Source organism: Bombus vosnesenskii, unplaced genomic scaffold, assembly GCF_011952255.1.
Source record: "Bombus vosnesenskii isolate JDL3184/JDL3185 unplaced genomic scaffold, Bvos_JDL3184-5_v1.1 scf7180000013262, whole genome shotgun sequence".
Taxonomy (NCBI): domain Eukaryota; kingdom Metazoa; phylum Arthropoda; class Insecta; order Hymenoptera; family Apidae; genus Bombus; species Bombus vosnesenskii.
The window spans coordinates 713,861-739,726 of record NW_022882922.1 but is presented as its reverse complement, the minus strand read 5'-3'; the positions used below and the strand labels follow the sequence as shown (position 1 = coordinate 739,726).

The 25,866-nt window shown below is 39.2% G+C and overlaps 1 protein-coding gene across 6 annotated transcripts in view; it reads left to right on the top strand.

The window, feature by feature from the left end:
- LOC117239971 (teneurin-a) overlaps positions 1 to 25,866 on the top strand; it is a 702,004-nt gene that overhangs the window by 456,773 nt on the left and 219,365 nt on the right. For all 6 annotated transcript variants that reach the window (XM_033506078.1, XM_033505890.1, XM_033505950.1 and 3 more), the window contains one exon: positions 1,010 to 1,085. In XM_033506078.1, coding sequence (XP_033361969.1) covers positions 1,010 to 1,085 — 76 coding nt within the window. The remainder of the gene's footprint in view (positions 1 to 1,009; positions 1,086 to 25,866) is intronic.

The window sequence follows — 25,866 nt, the reverse complement described above, 5'->3', positions numbered from 1 at the left end:
TAGGAAACTTTATGGAATCCTAACCTCCATTCTATACTGTGTTTCTTTATTATATCATACTAAAATGGAAATATTTCCATAAAATAAATATAATCTTAACTCTCAACTGTAGAATGACATTTCGGGAGTGTTATTGCACATTGATGATATAGGAAACCTATGTTGAACCTAATCTATAAGGAGAAGCAAGTACACCTTTAGAACAGTCTGCGTAAGCTCGTAAGGAACCGCGGAACTATAATTTGTGAACACTGGGGTAAAAGTCTGGCGACTCGTATCTAATAAATTCAATTATCTCGTGGCGGCAACGTAGGTCAAGTTGCTGCTACTAGCGAAGATCAGCCGCTATGTCGTAACTTCTGACGCTTGCCCCCGCTAACAAGACGCTAGTTACGTGGTCGTTACTTTTACGGAAGTTGCCCGTTGTTAATCTATAACGGCGGAAACGCAGGCCAGCGTCGGGTTTCAGTTAAGTAGCTGATTTTCTTCGCCTCGTTACCGGCCTCGTTACATTTCAATCGAGCCAATTCTGCGTGCCGTAACGCGAGAAATTGTACGTCGCTGCACTGGTTAAATTGTCATATAGTTCGCCAGCAAATCAAAGATTCCTAGCTTTCCTAACTTGCTCGGATTTCTAAATTAAGTTCTATATTATTTAACGTTTAGAATGGTAAAATATATTTGCAATGGATTGTATTTAGGGAAGTTGGTATTTGAGAATTTAGAAGGAAAGGTTCAGAAATTTACAATACAACGGGTGGATCTATCGTGGACTATACACCCAACGATAGTGGTTAAATTATAGATTGATTAACTGTACAACAAATCACGATATGTATTTTGCGAATCACAAAATTACAAATTTCTACTTTTTCGTCGATCCTATTTCTATAAGTTTAGCTCTCGTAACTTTGCCGCGCGTCTAAAATCGTCCCAACATTCACAAAACTGTTCACCTGAATTAGTTACAACAGGATGGATTAAACACGTTTCCGTTTGTTTGTTACAGAGTACTTGATGTCAGGGAATCCACGGAGCTACCCGGCCCGGTCCCCAGGGGTCGCTTCCACTCCGACCGTAACCAGGTAAGTGGTAGTAGGAGGTAGACGCGACGAATTTCCCACGCGAGATCTCGATCGAGAGCGTCGCCCGGCGCATCCATATTCGAGAAGGCAATAACACAGATTTCCGCGTAAGCCAGATCGCGTAAGCGGATTTTTCGCGCGGCCGCCAACAAATCCACGAGACTTATCGGTTTACCTAGTTGCCGGATTTCGCATGGTTGAATTAAGCCACGAAAAATCGACCGTGTTGTTGACTCTGCTTCGAAAACGCGTCCCTCGATCCGTCCCGAGGAACATGAAATCAACCGACTCTTCTCTGCTTCGCCGTTACGATCGATCCAATACGAATCATTTGCGATTTTTCCCGAAATACGACCGACAATTTGAAATTGATTTGGCGTAGGAGGCGCAGGTGTACTTCGGACAGTCGATTATAGAATTAAGTTGCTTCCAAACTGGTTCTTTTCGTCCCCCAATTTTTTTTTTTTTTTTGTTAGAATTCTTGGTAGGGCGTGGTGAGATCAGTTTTCGTTTGATCTATTAAAGTACGCCATTTCTTCATTAAGATGAAAGAATCACGAAAGAATATACAGAATATACAGAAGGCGGTCATGAAAGAAACAGATTGTTCGTAAATAATCTTCACTTGTGTAAATTTTCGTTGTCAACTTGTTAAAGCAATAGCGTTATCGAAATGTATTGTGAAAAGAAAAACACTACTTGGCAGGAGAGGTTCGCTATTGACTGAAGAGGAGGAAAGAACACTTGCCGTGACCGTATGGAAGAACATTGTCATTGATTTATTAAAGTGTCTCAACGTTTTATACTATATTTCAAATATATTCCAAGATACAAATGGTACAACTCTCGCAAGTAGTTGTACTTAACTAAAATAAGTTTTGTCCTATGGCTGTATAAACTATTATTCGTTTGTTACTTTATCTTATATTTCTTCTTTTCTGCCTAAAGTCTGAATATTCTGTCACTTGGATATATCGTACATATCAAGTGATATTTCTGTGAGCCACGGTATATCCTATCCTACAGGATACTACAGTAACGAAGAAGAAAAACTAGCGAATAGTCAACATAACAGCATTCAGGGATTTGATGTTAATTTAACGCCAGACGCGTCCAACTCGTTCAACACTTGGCTGGTCTGTAATACGAGCTACGATATTAGCGACGTGAAAACAACGGTATCGAACCGCAGAAGTGCCATTATCCACCGCGAGGCTGTCGTTTACTGTCTCTCTAACGATTACAAATCTTTGGCTGGCCACTTTCGGCAATTAGCGAGTCATTAACGGTTCCCTGAGCTCGCGTTCGCCGTGCCAATAAAACCGACGCACGAAACCAACGTGACAATTTCGAATTCGCCAACGGCGATTCTTCCAAACTCTGGTGGCTCGTGGAATTTTAAAAGAATGGAGAAGTTGAGAATATTCAAATCATTCGGTTGAATAGAGCTCGAACGTGATCGGAAGAGCAATAACCGCGAATAAAATTATCGACGAACGGACAGGGACGACGATTCGAAGACATTTCGATTCAAATGAATCGAACTTTTAAAATATTTAGTACGTCGTCCTATGGATCTCCCCTCCATTTTATGGGGTGTCCTTCTTTCTTTGCTTTCGTAGATTTGTTCGTCGTTGACGATGCATATCGAATTAGGCCGCTATTTATTTTGTGTCGTTACTTTTATTGCGCTTCGAGTAGATTTATTGGTTTTTTAGATTTCTGGAGTATTTTTCCTTAGGAAAATTGATGGAAAACTGTCGAGTAAGAATTTTAGTGCGTAATATTGTAGCTTTAAAAATAATGTCGAATTTGTAGAAGAATTCGAAGTTTGGTTTTATTAATATTTTTATTATTATATATTTATTAGTTATATTTTATCGTATGAGAATAAATATTCGTGCACTGAAATAAATTCTCGGAACTCTGTGTTCTATGCTCTGGAATCCGTAATATAGTACGTTGATCAATTGATATTAAAATTTAAGATTCTGAAACGTTAAGGGGTTAAAAATGATCATTTATATACTACTTTTATGTTATTTTTAGCCGCTGAACATGGTAGGAAAGTTTGTGTAGAAACCTGTGGGATACTCCGTATACGTATTGGGAATATTCCAATAGTCGAAGCTGTGGCATATAATATTATGTACATATAATGGAAACGTTCCAATGCATTAAAAACAGAGGATCATTGAGTAAATATTAGATCGATGCGTATATGAAATGTCGTTTCTTTGAATTTGATGGGTCAATGCCGCTCATTAAATTTTATCATATCATCACGCGTTATCAGCCAAGTTAAGAAATATGAAATTTATTCTGACACATATATATCGAATTTTAATGAGTTTTGTAATAGCCTTCATTATCAACTTTCATAAATAAAATGTACATGATATTTAACAACGTATGAGAATGTTATTTCATAAATTATTTTATAAATATGATAATTTTTTACAAATTTCATAATTTTGCCAGCCATATAAATCATTATATACAATATATATATATATATATATATATATATATATATATATATAGACAAGCATGAAAACAAATTAATTAATTTCCTTTTTTGTTTGAGAAACAACGAACTTAATTTAGTCTCTTAAAAAATTGTTTAATGAAAAACAAAAGTTCGTGCAGGGTGGCGTGCATGATTTTCCACTGGATGTACAAATTTCATATTCTTATTGTTTCCCTGATATTTCACAGAAGAGTAATAGTCCGAGAGGAATGAATTTGCGCGCCGTTTAAGTGATATTTAAGTACGACTTAATGGAGTTATACTCGCGTTTAAACGGATGCAGTGTGAAACGAGGTCACAGCCGAATGATTCTGAGCAAACCTGTTTAATCGTGCGGTTTATGTACTTTTTTTCAACCGGAGAAACGGCGCGAAAAATGATCCCTTCTCGTGTAATCGAACTCGTCGTTTCAATCGATTAAATATTAATTCCCACTTTTCGACAGTCTCCTACAATCCAAAAATAACCTACTTGTATGGAACAGAGTAAATTTCGAAATATTTGTTCGAATGTAACGAATACTCGGAAGAGAAATAACAACGAAAAGTTATAAATATGAAAAAAGAAAATATACGTACCAGTAAAAAAAAAAAAAACAAATTCAACTTAGATAACCGTTACCAATAACGTGATATAATCCGTATAGAGTTCCAATGAACCATTCACGATTTCACCCCCTATACATCGGCCATTTCTGCTCCACAATATCCAGCTCCATTATTCGATCCACTAGGTTCACCAAAAACCATCTACGAAAAGCATTCTCTGGTCAAATTAAATTCCGTTCCTTCCAGCGATATTCGTAAATCGAGTGATGCCGTAAAAACATCGGTCCCGAATCCCGATGTCTCGTGGCTCCATCTGCGCGGCGAATAATTCCAACAGCGAACTCGCGAAACTTTCTTTTTTTTTTTTTCTTCCACCTCGTTCCACCACGAAAAATAGTTGGGCCATCGTCGAACAATGGCGGCCTTTACCGGCCTCCCCTGACTCTCGTACATTTTTTTTCCTTTCCTCTCTTCTTCGGAGACGCGTTCCAGCCGGGGTTGAAACGTCGAAGAGAGGAAAGGCCATCCGTGTCACCGGAAACGACGGGTCAGCGAGACGGAAGGTACTCTGTTGCTGAGGCAACCGGCAGCCGAAAGGACACACGCGTGTCCCTCGCCAAAGGTTTCATCCTTCCTCCCGCTGTTCCACCGCATCCGTCGGTCCTAACCTCACTTCGTGTCTCTTTTTTTCTCTCCACCGCTTTCGTAGAACGTGGATCGTTAACGACTCTCGCTGTTCAAGCCAGAGAGTGGTAATGATCATTGATGGTGTCTCTCGTGCTGCGAATTCCTTTACAATTCTTCCTTACAATTTGCTTGATCTTGACGACTAGAAGTTTGCTAAGATATATTAATGCGATTCGCAAGTCAAACTCTCGCTGCGAGGATAGGTTAGGTGAAGTCTGACTGAGAAACGGATTTTACGTGGCTATTTCACATAGGGTGTTTCCGAAATCCTACTACAACCGAGAAGAACGTGATTCTGTACGTAAAAGTCGAAGATGTAAGATAACATTTGTCTCGTACGACGTGTTCCGTCTCTGTATATAACCATTTTCATTGTTTCGTTGTCTAGAAACGTCTCATATATTTTTGGATATATTTTCTATAGTTTATGAAAGGGATTATGTATCGAATGACAGAACTTGGAAGTAAAATATTATTCGTTAATTAAATATGCAAAACCTTGTAAAATAACGCAACGTGTTTTGATGCGTTATTATCCTTTCCAAACAATGGCGCAACCATACTTTGAATGCGAACGAGTATATTCATGTTTTACAGGAAAGTAAACACATTCCTTCGTGAGAATAAACACGTTGCCGCCAAACCGCCTGCACGTACTTACGTAATTCGTTATATTATTTCAAGAAATATTTCTTTACCTCTGTCGGTTTTATACTACAAATGGTTTCTTCTAACTTTTCTGCATAAGCTGCACGCAATAACTAAAATACCTTTGAAATTTACCTCCTCTTAACGTTATTCACATACAACAAACATCATCGAAGTTAAGTTAAAGAACGAAGTTTCCTGTTAGCTTTCGAGAACTTTCGTCTACGGAAAATTGCCAGTGTTTAAATTGTGTATCGCGTTTGTATTGGTATTCACATTTACACGATACCAAGATGAGACACTTTAGATTTGCAAAATTCAGAGGATAATTTCCAATATAGACGTCGATGTAACCATCTTCTGTTTCAATACGATCGAACAAAGGCAATCGTCGTTAGCACTTATCACATATTAACTGAAGCAATTTCGCTAAAAGAACCTCCGTCCGCACTCGATCGAAAGTAAAGCCTTTGGATTTTTCTCTTTTCCCGATCGTTGCCGCACCTTATCCATCTTTATCTCCTCGATATCGTTCCTCTCGAGACTCCTGACTGGTGGAGTCTTCGCAAAACAAAAACGAAGACACACACTCGTTATTGTTCGAAGAGAAGGAATGTATCGAGGAAAATGCTTCGCTTATTTATCAGTGTTTCGCTACTGCACGTATAAACCATCTAAACGTTACGTTTCATACATATAAAACTGTTCCAGAGCTTTTAATCTTCTTGTAGGTTGAGTTTTAATCCGAATGCAACATTATTATTATTCATTATTATTATTGTACGCTGTTATTTTTATTTATTAGGTGTTACGATCATGTAACATATATCAAAGGAATAAAAATATTTTTCTGATACTTTTTCTCTTTCTTTCCATTGTGATTTTTTAAATACCACAATATTCAGGTTGTCGGTGAATTTTTATTGTATAAAATTTAGCGAAACCATTTAATTGGAGACTCACTTCTACGCGATTTGTATACATTTTAAAATAAATTACAGTTTAATGTAAATACACAGTACTCGTGCTCCTTGTATGATAGAGAGGAAAATTTTCGAAAAATATTTTCAGTAATAACAGAATACATATGCAATGATATTCGTAACGTTCAAATTTGAAACGTAAATAACTGGAAACGAAACACAAGCATCGGCCGCAATGAAACTCCCGGAATTCAGAATTTCGATGTAGCAAAACTTGCCACGGTGTAATATTTTTGGAACAAATAATGTTGAACCTGCTCGTCGTGGATACAAAAGGTCATGACGATACCGATGGCTGCTATAGTATCGAAGGGTGTACGACGACCATCGATGTTTTACACGAGATCGTGAAATTATGAGGCGCGACGATAAGGCTTCCAAAAGATTTATCGTTAGATACCATCGTGACAGTTTACCTTTCTCTACTGACTTCCCTTTTTAATCGATATCCGCTGCACATTCCACTAGAAACTTTTTGCTTTGTCAAGGAATTTCTTCGACTCTCTCAATAAATGATATTTCGGAAGTACGTAATATTCAAGGAAATATCTTTTTGTTCCGGTAAACTAGATTTATAAACAAAAAACGAATGTTTAAAGTCATACATTCACCTATATAATTGCAATAAATATTTAATCGTGAGTAGAGATTTTAAATCGTAAATAGTTTCCATTCGAAGGCTTCGTTTAAATTGATTCAAGTAGAATAGGCCAGGAAGAGCTTAACGTCTGTGTCATGCATACAAACAACGTTATATAAATAACAATAATTACTAGAGATCAAATTCAGAAGAATTCTACCAGATGTCTGAACCTCCTAAAAATGTCCCTCGGCTATCTACTCGAGGTTCCAGTCTCGCGTCACCTATAGTCAAGGGGTTAATCCCCCCAGACGTCTTAATCTCGGCCTCAATTCACGTGACTCCAACCCTCCTCAGTTCCTCTATCTGTTTCCCTTCTTCTTACTCAGTTTTCCAGCTTTTATGCTTGCGTCGAATGTAGTAACAAAAAGGATCTTACGCCTTTCACGAGACGCAAAACGCGCCCGGGTCCTTATTTTTCTTCTCTCCTCGCTTCTTTATCCCCACTTATGCTTCTGCAAGGTGGCTGAGGGGGCAAGGGAACGTCTCTTTGGTTAGTACGCTCGAAGAAACACGACCGTAATTGCGTTACAATATCCCCATTGTCGTTGTCGTGGTTGTTGTTATTGTTATTCCGCAGGATTGTAACGTGTAATTCACAATTCAAGCCTCGCTTGAAATTCGTCGAGGGTAATTGAGCAGAATGTGGCGTTGTGGCTTGTATGGAAGCAAGGAGTTTTTAATGTACGCGCCAGGAAATTTTTTTTCCTTCTTCTTTTTCGTCAGTTGTTTCGTTACTGAGTGGGAAATGGTGGTAGGGGAGCTGGAAGACGGCTGGTTTGTTACTTTTCTAGGACTCGGGTTGATTGCGATTCTTTGAAACTTTGAAATTTCCACCATTCTTCGACAGCTTTACGGCTTCGTACGCGGCACCTTCGGCCTGCCAGGCCCGCCACGCGTTTAATCTAATTTAAAATTAGGATTAGAATATTCCCTCGAATCATTATAGCAGTACTCTAAGCGAAATTAGGAATACGTTGCGCTGGATTTTTGTCAAACCATTCCTACGAAATAATTCTTTCAAAAAAGCCTCGTTAGGACGTTTAACAGCGAAACGTAAACACAATGAATTTTCGCTGAACGAGAACGACACTTAACACGAGTCTAATCTAAGTAATACGACAATTCTCAACAGGACGAAAACTTTTACCAATTTCATTTTTATCACATTCGCGTATTGTCATCCGGACTGTAACATTTCCAGGTTAAAAGGGTAAAACAGACCAAGCGCGTTTTCCAGAGGTTAGCAGAACTGAGAACGAATGGGGCCCGTGAAAAAGAAGAATGCCGGGGCCACAGCTAACACGACACTGGCACCTGTGTTAATAACAATCCGCGTGCGCGTGCGTGCACGTTCGCGTGACACCGTGTGATACCGCGACGATAATATTTTTTCAGCAGCGGGCAGCCTCTTGGCCGGTTTACACGGCACAGGGCCCGTGTAAAATTTCACGCGTAAATCCGTGACAAGGGAACGTAATTTCGGCCACGACCATGATCGATATCGCGCGGCGAGAAATAGTCCTGAACAGATCGTAAAATCGCAAAGCCGAGTTCTCGCGTGCTCGCTGATTAAAAGTCGCCAGGTTCCGTCCAGGTCGTTTTAGAATTCGACCTGGAAATGGTTATTTACTCTACTGTGATCATGTAAGGGTCGCTGATCAAAACAGCGAGATACGCCCTTATCGAGTTTGTGGTAAATTAAGAAAGAAAAATTATTAATTGAATACAAGTTAAATTTTGTCTTAACAATATGGTGATCGGTTAGTTTCGATTGGAATTTTGTTTATATGTAGTCACATCATTTTGCACATTGCAATATCATCAAGTGAAATATCACCGATTGTCACAGTCTTAATATCACCCACACTTTGAAAAGCTTTGGAACTATATATTGGGTTAGCAACTAAGTGATTGTCATTAGGTGGTAATGACAAAATCCTCAATCATTTAGTTGGCAACCCAATAGCAAGCACTTTTAATTAGAAAGTTCTATATTCTTCTTGCGCATATCTGTTTAAAATTTGAACAGCTTAATTGTTTAAGCCACTATTAAACCATTTTTAAATCAAAGAATGGCATTCGCTGTTATAAACGCGCTAATCTATATTCTTTTCTTGGTGCAAAGGTTAGTGACCTCTGTTCTTCAAATTCGGGACAGCCGTCAGCGTGGAATCGCGCGGGTTAATTTTCGTTTTGCAAAACTTTCTGTCATATTGGTAATTTAAATTCGTAATTAAACAACTTGCGCAACTAATCGTTAATTACGTGGCACGGCACAATAAAACTTCTTAATCAGGATACCGTACAAAAATTAACGCGTCCGCGTTGACGGGTGTCGTGGCCGTCGGAAACGGAAACGCAAGACGAGCACGTCGCGTGAAAATGTTCTTTTTCTACCCACCACTTTTTTTCGTCCTGATGGGAAAATTAATGCGCCATGTTAAGAAGATATTCAAATGTGGCACCGAATCGACGGTAATCGATTTTGACGTTGCCAAACATCTTTTTCTTCGTAAACCTCTAACATAAAAGATTATTTTATCGCTAGGACTCGTTTCGTGCTACAAAACCTTCGTAGAAATGAGGTATTTATTTATTCGTGCTTCAGAACATCGCATATTCAGGAAATATTTTATTGATACACAATTAATGCGTACGTAATTAATCGCTCATAGTATACGAATTTTTAATGATTCAATCGTAGTATTATTACTACTAGACTGTGAATATTTATACAATTTCACATTTTCATGGAGATATCTGAAACAATATAAAACCTAGACAGATATTCTCTTCGTCATTATCATAACAAGCACTTCAATATTTTATGTATTTTTTCATTATATCCATTTTTTAATCTTTGATTTTTCCATAAATGTATAAAAATCTGCAGTCTAATTATTCCGCTACATGTTGAGTTAATGATTACTGGCATCATATATAGCTCGTTATTCGTTAATTTGATCAAAAATGTTCTATACGAGTCACATTATAAATACATTAAAATCCACTCTACATATACACACATCGTATAGTTAATGCATACACTCGTTCAGCTTCTATTTTCGCGTACAGACCATCGAAGCACCAGGATTTCTCGATTGCACCGGTAATTACGGCGTTGCATGTGAGATGCATCGTGATCGGGTGTCACGTGGTCCGCTGACATAAATCCTTCTTCGATAGGGTAGCTGGGACGCGTTTCGCTCAAAAATTTCCGAATGCAGAAATTTGCATCCAAAGTGACGTGGCGTTCAACAGCGCGCACACTTTTTCGTAAACAAATTCATCAAATTGAAATCGAGAAAACGAACGACGCGGAATTACCAAATCACATTTGTGATTGTGTGAAGACGCAGATTTGTTTAATTTCAATTACGGACATTTGCATTCGAACCGTAATTGAAAGATTTTCTTTCTCAATTAAAGGCAATGATCGTGGGAAATTCGACAAGAACGAGACGCAAATTAATTGCTTCGTTTTGTTTAAAATTTTATAACCCCAACCTAACCCTTTCGAATGATTCCAATTTTTTTATCGAGAAACAAATCGCTTACTTGCAAACCAAAAATTTAATTATCACAACGATATGATAATAAATTCTAATGTAAATATAATAATACTATTTGTAACATGGTCGCATTTTTCTGTTTTCTGCCTTTTGAGCGGTTCGTTCAAATACATCCCTTGGATATCTTCAATTTTTTTCTTCCACCAAAATTTGAGAGTTTTGTTTTTGATTCACCGCTATTAAATACCATGGTACAGAACATACACTAACGTCATATATCAGCGATAGAAATTAATCTCAGTCTTGTATTGTATTTGCCACGAATCTGACAATCAATGTTTCAACCAAATCATTCTGACAACGTCAAATTTTCGAAGCCACTACGTCACTGTTAGCACAGGCATTACCTGACATTGTCAATGAGGCCGTGAATACTTTGAACTGCCGTCCGATTCCCGCTTTGCCAGCCGACTCGGTTTCGCGTTTATAAAGCTCCCTCTCTCCGACCATAAACATTAATCTGCTTGAACACGCGCGCGTCTGTCGTAATTATAATTGATGGTATGTTAATTGCAATTTATGCAAAAACCTGTTCACCGCCGGAAGATATATTACGTGGTTGTTTCCGTGACCGTGGCTCGAACGTCGATGATAGATCTAATCTTTTAGACGACGGTGATTCACTTGGTGAAATTTCTCTTGATCAAACATTTCACCCTTTCCCATGAATGATGCGAATATTCTAAAATAATGAAATCGAGACTTTATTAAAGAGGAAAATGGAGAAGGCCAGGGAAGAAATATCGCAAATATCGAATATCGTTAATATTCCGCAGTTGTATAGTAGAAAATTTTATTAAAACAGAAAATACAAAATAAGTTGTAATTTATCGCGTAATACGATGAACGTTTCACTAAGAAAATTCGAATGCTTTCAACAGAAATTAAAGACGACAAAATATTCTGTCGTTTTTTCCTAAAAAAAGACAAGTACTGATAAGAATAATTTTGACGAGCCCATCGATCGTTGGTCATTCTGAAACGACGTTTATTGTTTCTTGTAATCACACTATCACAATTTCCCTGCCTATCGAAATGATTCGATGATCGCTCGAATCTTATCCCAGCACGACGCTCTTCTGGAGAAACTATTGACGTAATTAAAAAAATTGCAAAGACTTCCTTGTAACGGGAAGAAAACACTCCATAAAAAAGAAGTCCGCTGAGAAAAGGGCACGCGAAGCGAGCAAGGCTCCAATTTCAATTATCCGCTCTCGAGGAAAACTCTATCCGACACGAGTCCTCTTGTTTTTCTTCTAATGGGCCAGCATCGAATTACCGAGATATTTATTTATCGTGAAGAGTCGCGAGTACGCAAGAGCCGAGATCAAAGCTCACGGATTTCTCTGTTCTTCTTCCTCAACCTCTCGTTTCTCAGACAACAAACTGAGGAGAAAAATGCTTCTGAATTTCAGCTGGTTAAATAATAGAAAATAGTTGATCGAGGCATGTAAATAGACTTTCGTGATACGTGAAGTTCTTGTTTTCGAGTTAAACAATTTATTGAATTATTTGTTAATAATTTATTAAGATTCATACGATTTATTGATACGTTTGTATAAATTTTTATTTCCTTCTTTGCGCATTCATATTTGTTTCCGTGTGCTCGAGTACCTCGAGAGTAAAACAACTTCCTCCGTAATCCTACTAACTCGCTATTTAAATTATTCCACCATCATAATCGCCTCTAAATCTCCGTTTAGTTGCATAATACTTCTTGGATATGGATATATTCCACAAAATTAACCAACTACGGTGAGCTGAACGTACGCAGATTATTGCGCGTCCGCTGTCAATTATCAATAACTCGTTTGCCAATCGAAATTAAACAATTTCTTCTTTTCGTTTTATAACAATTCTTTTTTATCTGAAATCTCTTGACCGTCTTCTTTCTCTTCTCTAAATCCTGCAAGCTTTCAAATCTTCGGATAATACGACGTTACTTCTAATCTCCTACTTACTAATATTATTTTCCTAAATAAGTCGATATTCAGCTAAATTAGGTCACTTGAATTCGAACGATACTTGACGAAGTGATTTCACTTGTACGAACATCAACTTATTTACTTCTAATCTCCTACTTACTAGTATTATTTTCCTAAATAAGTCGATATTCAGCTAAATTAGGTCACTTGAATTCGAACGATACTTGACGAAGTGATTGCACTTGTACGAACATCAACTTATTTAATACAAACAACGTAAATAATCGGAAGAAGAGTTCAGGAAGCTTGGAAAATCAATCTGATGGTCGTTAGATTATAAACAAGACTAGACGCAGCGCGTCTTAGTAAGTTAGAAGAAAATGGCAAAATGGCGCGGCAGAAACAACGGAGGAACGAAATAAAAGGGAAAAAAACAGGGCTGAGAGATTCGCGAGAACCGATATGAAATAGCAGCGGGGAGTCTGCGGCGTGCGTGGTGTACGGAAGACTCGGCGCAGTCAATATTATCGTTCGGTCGAACGTGGGGCGAACGCGAAAGAAAGCAATCGATATACTGGGACGGAGCTAACCTCGGATTCCCGGCGTTATTTTGCGATATCGTCGACTATCCGCGTAAATTTTTCTAATCCAATCCGACCGACTGGATGGCTCTTGCCGACACCGACGATCGACGGAGACCGACGAATTTCCGGCGGCCAAATCATTTTTCTCGCCACGTTATGGACAGTCGTAAAGAAATTTGCTCCTCGGTTCGTGTTCCTCTTAATTTTGTATTTACAGCCGACGATACAGTCACGACCGAAGGTTTGCTGAGTGAACCGTAAATGGTGGACGATTTAAAAATTGACCGGCTGATTTCGTTTTAAGCGACTTTACGAGGGTGTCTGACCTTTTATTTTATATTACCAAGAAGGTGGTTATTTTATTTTGCTTGGCAGATAATCCTTCTTATCCTGATTGATATAATAGAGTTAGTGCGATCGTGTATGGTATATTTGAAACATAATCCAAAGCAAGGGATATTTAGGAGTAAATAACGTAAATGTAGATTTAGATTATTAATTAAATTAGAAATAAGTCTCAGCTGTTGAATATAAAGACAGAATTGGATACAAGAAACGCGATATTTTTATACGATCAACATTACAATCGTTAAATAATAATAGAGCGTTCGTATGGTAATAACGTCAAAATGGCATTCTGTAAAGATACGAGGCACGCAGAAACTTTTCAAAGTTCCCGTATCACGAAAATTCGAAGGAAAAAGAAAGAAACAAGAAAAGCTCGTTCATTTACGTTGTTCGTACAAATTCCATAGAGACAGCTGTACGCTCAGCCAATCGTAAATGAACTAAAAGGATCAAATCACCGTCAGAGTTATCAATTCAGCGAAATGTAATAAGAAAAGGTGTCGTTCGTAATATTCCATACAAAATCAGATAAGCCACGAAACCACCCTCGAAACTTTTTCCCGGTCACACCCACTCGACTTAGGGCTCGACTTTAATTCACGTTCCTCTTTTTATCCCTTTTTTTTCTTCCTCGAATCTCACACCGCCGCGGCCGAACTTCCAACTCGAATTATTTTCCTCGCTTCATGATTACTTCGGCGTGATTTAAATGAAAGTGAGAAGCATCGCGCGTGAGGAAAACAACCCCCTTATACCCCACTGGCTGTTCGAGATATCGCGGCGTGAGTTGCGTAGCAACAGGCCAGGGTCAAACGGAAACAGCGGCGAGAATATTCAAGCGAATCTCGAGTTGTAATAAAACTCGATTCGCCCCCGTTATAAAGATACATTAGCGACGTTATTCCGTGCTTTCGGGTATACGTTGTTTCCCTTCCCGGCGGCCATTATTCTTCCGGACAAGTGTGTTTTCTGCTCGTAACTTTCGCCACGCATTAACCGCTCCTTTCGTTACATGACGAAACGCGATATGAAAGAACGGATTTCTTCAATAGGATCTTCTAACTTCGATAGTAAAGAGAAATATCTGTAATCTTGCAAGCCTAGGTATTTATTTTTTAGCAGGCATCTTATAGTCGTTACGTTTAAAAGTTTAGAAGAATAAGACGTTAGAGATGATTTTTGAACTATTGGGTTGGCAACTAAGTGATTGCGGAATTTGTCAATACCACTTAATGACAAAATCCGCAATCACTTAGTTGCCAACCCAATATAACGATTGACATTATGTGACAATTTTTACCTACAGGACGTTGATAGGATAATTTCAGTTATTTTAGAGGATTGTTGCCGGTTCAGTTGATTATTTCGATAAAGATGATAGAGTTTAAATTTTGGTGATTATGCGGATCAATGTGATTTTAATTTTCGAAGAGAAGGTTCTAATATTAGGAAAATATGGATATCTTTAGTTTTACTATTTACATTAATTGTACTGCTATTTACATTTACCTAAATTTTATGCTTCCAAAATATACAATACTATCGTAATTCCGTATTATACGAAACAATAAACGTATAATACTCGGAAACATTGAATCGGATCAGAAAACACTTATGTTCGGTGAACTCGGTCGTTAGATACCCCCGAGACGTTATTTCCACACTTTGGATTCGTATCAAGCCAACCAGTCACATAATATTCTTTCCATTTTTCTACACCCTCCGCAATTGATTACACGCGATGAAGCACGCTACAACGAATTCCCTCGCCCCTTGAAATCGCTTAAACCGTTCCCGCGGAACAACGAGCATAACATTGCGTAACCACCGAATACCATGAACTGGGAACGCGAGCTTTGTCGCTGAGTTCGTGGTCGGTCGAAAGATCTCGAACGGGAAAAAGAGAAAGTGAGACTTTTAAGGGCATCGCGAAACTTTCGAGGGAGATCGTACGTTGTGTGTAGACAGTCGCGTCGGTGGTAGAGTGCACAATGCGTCATGGTAAATGAAGAGAAAAAACATCGCTGAACATTTAATCTACATAACCCCCTACAAATAGAAAAGATCTTGAAACCGAAAGGAGTTCATATAATGTCTTCGCTGCTCGTTGCCGAGATATCGTCTATCTTCTTAGGATCAAGTGCTCATTGCACACGATTGAACTAATGTTATTACGTTATTTGAAGAACGGAATATTTATACTGTTTGAAACAAAGATATAAAATCGTATACAGGAAACGTCTATAACTCGACAATTTATACGTGTTACTCGTTAACGACTTATTGCGACAAGAGGACCAACAACGTTACGATGATATTTCCAACGTGGATTTCATAGAAATAAACATTTAATTTTGAATAAAAACAAAGCTCGATTAACAGCTCTCACGGTTATTCTAAATAACCCTCGAACAAACTTCAAGCAACGATTTTTCTATAATATTGCAAGACTATGGTTTTCGAAAAATACGAAGAAACGTATTTTCGTATCATTAGGATCACGTCATATAAAAAAGGGTGACTAATTCCATCTGGCACCCTAAATTCCATTTCCACTCGTCATTATTTCCCAGCGTTTCGATCTAATCTTCTTCAAAGAAACTCTTTCCAAGATTATCTTGTACGTTCCCTCGTTAGAATCGTGTCTTAGCCCCATCCTACACTGAGACACGAATCGGACGCTGTCGAAGGGTTTACGAGCCGCCTCCAGCGGGGGCTGTCTTCTTGCCACGTCGTTAAGTCTTATTGCTTAGGTCGTGGCTTCTTTTTTCTCCGTCGAGTACGAACACCCGGATCCAAATCGCAGACGTCTCGCTTACGTAGAAGAGGCCTCTCGAGACAGCCTGTTTCTGCGCTATTAGGAACAGGCCAAGGATTCGGAGAATTATTTTAAAACCATCCTATCGTTCATAGACGAACATATCTGGTATATAACTTGTTCCGGAAGTAAAGACTCGATCGAGCAGAAGGCCATAGAAACTAACGGGAAGAATATTTCATTCGCAGTTAACGTTCCACTGGATGTTACTTTTATTGTCGATTTCAAACAATTTCATCCATCGATGACAAGTATACTTACTTCGCGTCTATTCACTAATAACGTCAAACTGAATAATTGGAGATTCTGGAACTCGGAAAACAACGATAAACGACCAGCAATTTCAGCCTTAAACCTATCGGAGTTCCGCGCGCACGCATTCGAATATTCGTAGAGGAGCGCAGCCTGGCAATTCGGAAGAGAATTCGATTTATATTTAATACGAACGACATGTCTGGCTGGAATTAAAGCAAACGAGGCGTGTCGGTATTCGCGATGAGCTCCGCTCAGTCCTCTCTCTTGCAAGGATTTCGTTCAACGAAATCGAAAAACCAAGGGAAAATTGCCGCGGAACAAAATAAAAAAAAAAAAAAAAAAAAGAAAAGAGAAAAGGGAGTGGTGGGAGAGAGAAGAGAGAGAAAACCCGATTCACGCGAGTTTCCAATGAAACTCACTCTCTTGCCGACTGTGTGCTCGTCGAGCGCGATTTTCGTGTTTGAAACGCGATACAAGCCCGCTTGCCGAATAATTGCAACTAATAGCCGGAGGGATGGAATCGTTAATATTTTGAAATCCGAAACGACGCCCGTTGCGGATTGTTCGGTGTTGCGCGTGTAAACGTCCGTTTATGCGGGGATCGCTGAATAAATTGCATCCCGGATTACGTACATTAGACTCCTGGATTTTAAACTCGTTTCGGTTAATCGCGTCTCTCTCGCGTTTCCCACCCCCTCTGTCCCTCCCGTTTTGTCCCACCCCACCAATAGTCCTCTCACCCCGCTGTTCCTTCGCCGCGATTACAACGACCGGTTGACGTGGATTTTCGCGTCTTTTGTGCCTGTCGGTTGGACCGTGCATCTCATAACTTTGCAAATACGACTGATTCAGCTCGGTTTAAATACAATTATTATTTTAATTATTCGCCATGTCCTCGGTGGAAAACCGGGTTAAGCGCGATCTCGTTTCCTGAATATAACGCGCAGCGTTCGCCGTTGTTGTTCCGCTGGTGTAGTCATTCTCCGGACTCTTTCTAGTTAGTAATTCTACAGGGAAATAATTGGACGCGTGTATACGTGTACACTATGTGCGAAGACGAGTTATTGATATGCTTCCTTTTGTTCGGCAACGTACAGTGTGTCATCAGTTTTGACAGGCGTTTGTTATACACTGTTATACAGGTTAGATACTGACATTTTTTACAGGTAAATAAGCGGTTATAGTAATTTTAATATAAATAATAACAGAGCGAGATATTGTAACATTGAACTGTTGAACATTCGTCGTTTATATAATAAGGTCAACGATTAGTAATCAAGTTGGGTAAAAATATAGAAAAATATGTATTAGGTCGTTCGAAAAATTTCTTTCGTTTTATAAGGAAATAATGGATGCACAACATCTTTCGTTTTATATTATTTTATCGAATTACGTATGATCCATTTTGTTTTATCAAAATAAAAATCACAACGTTCGACAGATTAGGTTTCATGTTTGTATGAAGATGCGTTGTTGTAAAAGACGTGTCTGTAAAAGAAAGACACTTTTCGGACAACCTAATAGATAGAAGGTAGTGTGTAAAAAATACGATCGCGTATAAACAAATATTAAGAAATAAAATATTCGCGTATCTGTGTCTTTGAGAGGACGAAAGACAACGTTTCAAGAAATACATTCGTTACGAATCTCTCAAAGAACGCCTTATTGGGTAGGAAATGGTAATTGGGAGGATTCTACCGATGACAATATTACATAATTATTACGAGGAGACTTTGTATCTTGTCCGATAGGTGCTTTGTGCACGGTATTGCTTGTTAAATAAAATTATGCAAAGATGTGCATTGTACCGGTGGTAGAAGCACGACTGTAACGAAGGTATGTAATTAGAGACAGTCAGAAAATATTCCGTTGATTGGCAAACGCTCGACATCCGTCGACATTTTAATTGAGATTATAATGACCATCTATGCGCTACAAGATAAGTTAGGCAATGAATTCTGCACGGGCAACGATCAAAGTGCAACGCGATTATTATACGTTGTTAGAGAAATTCGTGAAATATGTACAACTTGAAACACGATTTAAATTTTAAATAAAAACTTGTATCGTGCGGGCTACAGGTGAAAAAGAATAAACAACAGAAAGTCTGGATAATTGCAAACAAAATTATTTGTTTCTGCATCCTTACAGTGTTCGATAAGAATGAAATGGAAAATCGCTTAAAAACTTGCCGATCTAAAAATCCGAAACGAGAGAGAGAGATAAAACATACCGACAGTCATTCGTCACACAGAAACAAAAGGGCAAAACATCGAGAGAAGGGTTGCACGCGCCAAGCCGTTTATTCGTCCACGTCTTTCCCTTACTTTCGTCGTCAAAATTGAGTTTGAAAAAGCTCGTTATACCGAGCTGCCATCTTTTCACCCCTTCACCACCCTCTCTGATAATAGGAAACGGGGTTGAACGGTTAAGCTCGTATTGTCTAACAATCGATACAACAATGGAATTATGCAGCTGTATACGAATGAAGGGTAGCAAAACGCGAAAAGCATCGAATTCCCCACCACCGTAGGAGAACCGTTCCTCTGTCGACGTACGCTGAGCCCTCGTATAATCCTCCTATATATATGTATTCCCTGATATACATCAAGGGGTGCATAATTGCATTCGGATAAAACAGGTGAATGGTAAATCAAACCTGGATTTGACCCCTTCGTATCGTGATTAACGCAGCTAATTAAGCCGCCACCCTCTTTCGATTCTTCTAACCATGAGGAGAAACGTCGAAGATTCATCACGGCAATTACGTAAGAATATTCAGGTGAATTATATCAGAGATTTGTTTTAAGTTTTATACAGAGTGAAGTGAAATAATTTTGATCGTCTCGTGAGTAGGAAAGAAGATTCAGAAGGAAGAATAACAAGGCAGGTAGAATGAAACGAAAACAGAGAAACGAGACATCGTGACGTTCCATGGAAATCGCGATATAATTAACCGTGAAGCTGCTATTAAATTTTCTATTTATCCGCGTAACAAATATCCGAAGGAAAGTTTACGGATGATAGAAATTTCGAACTTGTTGAATTTGATAGCCTAAGATCGAGCGCGCGAGAATCGTCATAAAATCAGGAACCGCCTTAGGGCAAGACTCACCGGAATGCAATTGCGTCGTGGGAGGAGGAGCAGATCGAAGCAGCAGGCATTCGGGCTAGTTGAATGCATATCGCTGCATAGTACGAGGTTTCAATGCCGTTGGTGTGGGTGATATTGTTTCTACACTTGGACGATATTGCGAGGGCTGCTTGTAACAAGCGCCGGTATCTTTGGCGTATACGTACGCCTGAGATCGCGTGCCACCGATGCGTACGACGAGTTATGGGTAAATGAAGTTTACCATACATTCAGGTTCTATGCGTAGCTTGCTCTGTTTTGAATCGTTGAAGGAAATTGTGGATGGTTGAAATGCGGAACATTTAGCTATTTATCTCGTAGCTCCTCTTCGTTCGCTTCTATTGTACCTTTTTTGAACGCTCTATGGTCTGAATTACGTGATGCTTAATTATTATTCCTATCTTTTGTATTGGATATGTCTACACGTATGATAGAAATATGATAGTCAATCGTGCGAATCAAAATCAGTTATCAACGAGTTATCAGCGATCTTATCAGCGATTTACACACTGTCTTTAACGAATCTGTTAGTACGAGCGATTATTGTCTGTATTAATTTATTTATCATTTTAAAATACACTTGACGCTTTTCAACAGCCAGTTATCTCGTTATTTAAACACAACAAACCAACCATCCTCTACACTGAAAACAATCGTCTACATTTCTTAGGATTATCTTTTTACGAACTCTATAGAAATAGTATTTTTAAGGACGATCAGAGGTCTAGAAACGTTTCTTTCAAGATAGCGTCTTAATGAAAATGCTACTTTAAGATGCCGTCAGAATTTAAAGGACTATGGAAGGTCTTCCGCAGTCTTTCATTCAGTTAGACGATTAAAACTGTTTCCTAGATTTTGTTATTAAAAAAGATACCGAGATTGGATACGCGTTTGTTAACAACATTCGATATCGATACGTATATCGATAAAAGTAAACCAATTACAAAATTCTCCACACTTTCAACTATCTCTCATTTTTAACTGAAAAAAATAGGTTACCTGTTATAGTAGAATAGCAGTGCGAATAACGTAGAACATTTGCATCCAGGTATCCAGGCGAAAAAAAACCTGCCATTGTGTTCAGATATGAAATCTAACGTGAAATCGAAAGCCCGGAGAAAATATGCAGCCATCAACGGGTAGCCAGTAATAAGACGTATAATCGTAACTTCCACCTCGACTCGACGAGCTAGTCGTAAAAAATATTTAGGACTATGTTCCGGAAAATCCGGATCTTTTTTCCGCGAGCGTCGTTGTCGGTGTAGTTCTGTTTACGACCCGATATATAGCACCGGCAGAGGCCGGTTAAACCCACGGGATTTCCTTCTGCTAAACGTTACAACGTCGGATTCACCCCTCCGGCTACCACTGGCAATGGATTCAGAGGCCCAGCCCGAAGAGAATACATTATAATAAGGGCACGTTTGCGTTATCCCGCGTCACACGCGAACCTTGCTGTGTAAATAGACAGTTCGATGCGCGACAGACCGGCCCAGAGGGTGGGTTTCCACAAAAATGAAAACCGACCTCGTGTAATTTATGCACGAGTATCGAACCGGTTCGATGCTCGGGGAAAAAGACCAACTGAACGTCGATGTATACCGTAACTTATATAATTACGCGTGTACCACTGTACTTTGATATGCTGGCGGATATTAATGCAACGATAGCTTTTTTGCCTGTTGGGTGAATAGAATTTGATTTGAAAGGGACGAGTTGGAAATTTTAATGTGAATTGAGTTCTTTTGCCGAGACGGAATGAAATAATAGAGCGGAGTTTATTAAATGCAGCCTGGAAAAAATACGTTTATACGCGTGTACACTTTTGTTTATAAAATACACTTTTCCATTGAGGCTGTCGAACAAAGAACAAATATAGCATTCATGCAACTAAGATAATATTTCCTCGTTAACGACAGAGTTTACATTCGCAACAGAGATACACGCGCAACAAAAATAAATCGAAAACGCTATCGCGAACCGATTGTAAAGTTGAAAAACGAACGCAACGATTTTTACATAACTCCAAATATCCGCATTAATTCCAAAAACTGTCCCGTCGGTTCCAAAGGTATTATCCCATTCTTGATTGCACCGCGACGTTGGATCCGGCGATCGCGTAACGGCCAATTACGCGTGGGCACGCGCGCAACCGGCTTTCGCTAAAGCCAGCCTCGAAAATGCGAAAGCCGAGCGCGGTGCGTTGAATTTTCGCGAAAAACAACCAAGCCAATTATTTTCCTTGCTACGTGTCGAACTGTCCGTGACCATCCATGGCTACGCTGTATCGTCGCCAGCATCGTGCGCCAACATCGTACATTTAATGACAGCGATATAGTAAGATTAGAAAATTGATGCCGGTGGAACAAACTCGCAGTTCGAGGAAAATCGTCGCAGGCGACGTCCACGCTTTAAATTAACCAGCGCCCAGCGAAAGCTGAATCCAGATAGATAGCCGGCATTACATGGACAATGTTATGATCCATTTGACGTTACAAGATGTTATATATTACGTCCACGGTAACCAATATTGCGCGCTAAGCCTGACGAACAGCGAGCGGTCGGTCTAGCTGTCTCGTACTCTATACTCTACGGCTATCGCTATGGCTATGTGTTTCTGCGTCTGTCCGTCTTAACGTGTAACGCAATGCCCCCTCACGGTCCAGCTTACGCCAACTTTGTACGTAGAGCGATTCAGCATATCGTCTTCGAGACAGTCCACTCGTAACTCATCGTGCCTCGGTCACAAACGCAATTACTAATTCGAGTATTACCACACCAGGATTTATGTTGCTGTTCTGTTTATGGCTAAACATTCTCAAAACACCATTTACGTGTATTTTGTATCTAAGCGATACATCCTCGAGATATTAACTGTCACTGATATGATATAAGAATTACAGTGGATTTCTTAGTGGATTTTTGAGAAATTTAAAAGTACACGGATATACAGAAAATTGTACGCGTACAATAACGACATTAGATTCGAATGAACTGTTATCTGTCGAAACGTATTAGATAGACTCGCAACGACGTATCAAACAGGCGAGAAATATTCTTGAAAGTATAATTACGAAACGGATAGTAATTGATTTCAGTGGGTGCGTGGAAATTCCTTCGCAGGAATCACAATACCTATGATACTTTGATATTCCAGTAGCGAAACGAAGTACAGGATGGAATTTCAAAGTAACAGGCAGGGAGAGGACAGAGGGTTGTGGCACCAAATGAGATATTACGATTTCATTACGGCATAGCGAAATTCGCGGTGCTCGTGGAATAAAATGACCGGGTGTTAACGTTTCACCGCCACGAGTCGTGCGCAGTTTCGATAACTTACGCAACGCAAACGGAACGTTAGCAGCTTATTTAGTTCACTGAGAATTTCGAAACGTGTACAATTGCGCTCACGAAAGTTGGTATCCCCGAGAATGTGCGACAAATATTTTCAGTCGATGTTGTACGATCGTTTTTGCAGGCTTTTCACGCTTAATTATAGATATAGTGATATAACAATATAATTAATTAACAGATAATTAACAGATATAGCGATCAGTCAATAATTATTCTAAAAAAAAGATCATCGATTTAGATGACGAAATTCATTGGAGAATTTTCTTCAAATATAAATTTACCTATTTATTTGTATAATTTTTCTCTTTTTATAAATATTGTCTCAGATTCTTCGTAACCTCATTGTTTGAGAATATTCGCAACGATAATCCAAGACGATCCGACGCCGCGTAAGCTCAACGTGAATAAACAAGAGAAAGCACACGCAGCCGTGTGCGACAGATCTACGTCGATTCTTTGTTTGCTCACGATTTACATTTGCTGCGGTGAAACACACGCGGTGTACAGAGTGGCAGAATCAAAATTGAAATTAAAACGGGCTCGGTGCAAATTGTTTCTCATTCGTACGAATTACTCGATCGTGCTATGTTACGTGTGGACGTGGTTCGTTTACACTGGCCGGCCACGTTCTTTCGAAAAACAGACCGATGGGATTATGCCCGTGAATTATTACCAGAGGCCGATTAATCGTACTCTGCCGAGCTCTTCTCGCTGATGGAACGAGTTTGTGAACGCTGAAAAATCACTTGCTCTCGATACGCGATAAATCATGTAACGAATTTTCCAGCGAGCATTAACGAAAATAGAAAGTTCAAATTGTACCGAATATTATTGCTGCGCTGATCGTAAAGCGGATATCTGCAATTTTTTATTATATATATGTACTTATTAATATACGTTTATTAATCGGTTAGCTGTTTTTGACGAGTCCTATCGGCAATAAAATTAAAAAATAAAACAATCGTTTCGTTACAAGTTAATTCTATATTATAACAGACAAACATACTCTGTGTTTGGCGAGTATACTCGTCATCGCTTACTTTTCGCGACACATGTTAAGTAGGTATTATACTTATCTATAATAAGTATTAACTTATTATAAATATTTAGCCATGTCACTGCGCCACGCCAGAAAACATTACTGAAAATTCTCAATGCGCGAGTTGATTGTAAATATCAATAAATAAAAAAAAAACATGTTAGGTACACACTTTTCAAAACTTTCAAAGAGGTCACTAACTGGTTAGTGTTTGAACAGAACTATCAAATATACGTATCATATAAATTTTACTAAATTCAGCGACCGTCCAAAAGATGAAAAACTAAGACGCCAGTCCATCTAAAAAAAAAAAAAAAAAAAAAATAGAAGAAGAATAGGAAGCGCCGCTTGTTCTTCTAAGAGTAAACCTCTTACAATTTGTCACGTCTAAATCGATCAGTCCGCTATTAATATTAACGTTTATCTCTATTTAATTTACGATTTCATACGAAAAACTACTTCAATAACCCATTACGGGAGGCAGAAAGCGGTTGATAGAACAACGAAGACTAAAAACGAACGATCAAACGACCAAAAAGAGGTAGGAAGACGAGTAAGAAGAAGCGGGGCAGCTTAACCGAAAGCCGGAAACTCATCGTCTAAATTTCTCGTCATCGGGAAATACATCGAGCCGGATGGTCGACGAAGGCGCGTTTATCGCGTTGAATGAAAAAGGGCCATCCTCGTGAACGAACGAGAAAGAAGAAGGAGAAGATGAAGAGGAGGAGGTGGTGGCTGTTATCGGGGGATTCGGGAACAGACAGAGGACGATAGAGAAATAGCAAATGGGGACGATGGAGGGAAAGGAAGGACTCTGGTCCTCTCTGTAAGAATCCGCTTAATTATAACCGATCCATCAGCATTTCCCGACGGGATTTAAGTAATTAAGTCCGATTTAACGAAGAATAGACGCCGGCGACAGGAGTAAGAGTGAAATAGTCGGAACCAGCTATCATCAACGACGATGGGAACGAGTGGAGATGCGGCGGAAGTGGATGGAACGGAGAAAGGAAGGAAGGAAGGAAGGATGAACGAGGAAGGAACCCAGGTAAAAAGAAAAGAGAGCCAATGCCGAGTGGTCCCGATATCAAAATAATTGCTCCATCAAGAACTGCTTTCTATTTCTGTCTCTTTCTGTCTTTCTCATTTAGTTTGGTAGCCTAACGTTGTCTCTCTTGGCTGAGACGGATGGAAGATTTATGCTTTGTTTGACCGTCGTTAGGTTGCGTTAATGAGAGGAAATTATTTGGCGGCTCGGCAAGCACCGGGCCGCAAGGTCTAGTCGCAATTACTCCGGAATCTCTCCCCGCCCAGGGACCCAGCCGACGTCTATTGTATCCTCTATGGAGATGCTCCTTGCTTCGTTAAAGCATCTCGCGATTCGACGGATGTTAACGACATCAGAGGCGAAGCAACGGGTAGCCACCGTAGAACGCGGAACCTTGCTTTTACCGTGGCTTGGATTGGATAACGCTTCGTGGCTCTTGATAGGCTTTTAGCGTAAACGTTCCGTTTAATTTTTAACATTTATTATTGGGACACGGTGCTTGTTAAAAGTTTCTGATCGAAATGTAAATTATTTCTGATTGAAATTGCATTATAATCGTGTAAAAGACCTATCAATGTTGCTATTAATCTAAATCTCATCTCGCTTGAATCCAATAAAAATTGTACAATTCGAGAAACCAATAACCGTGGAGCAAATATTTATTAA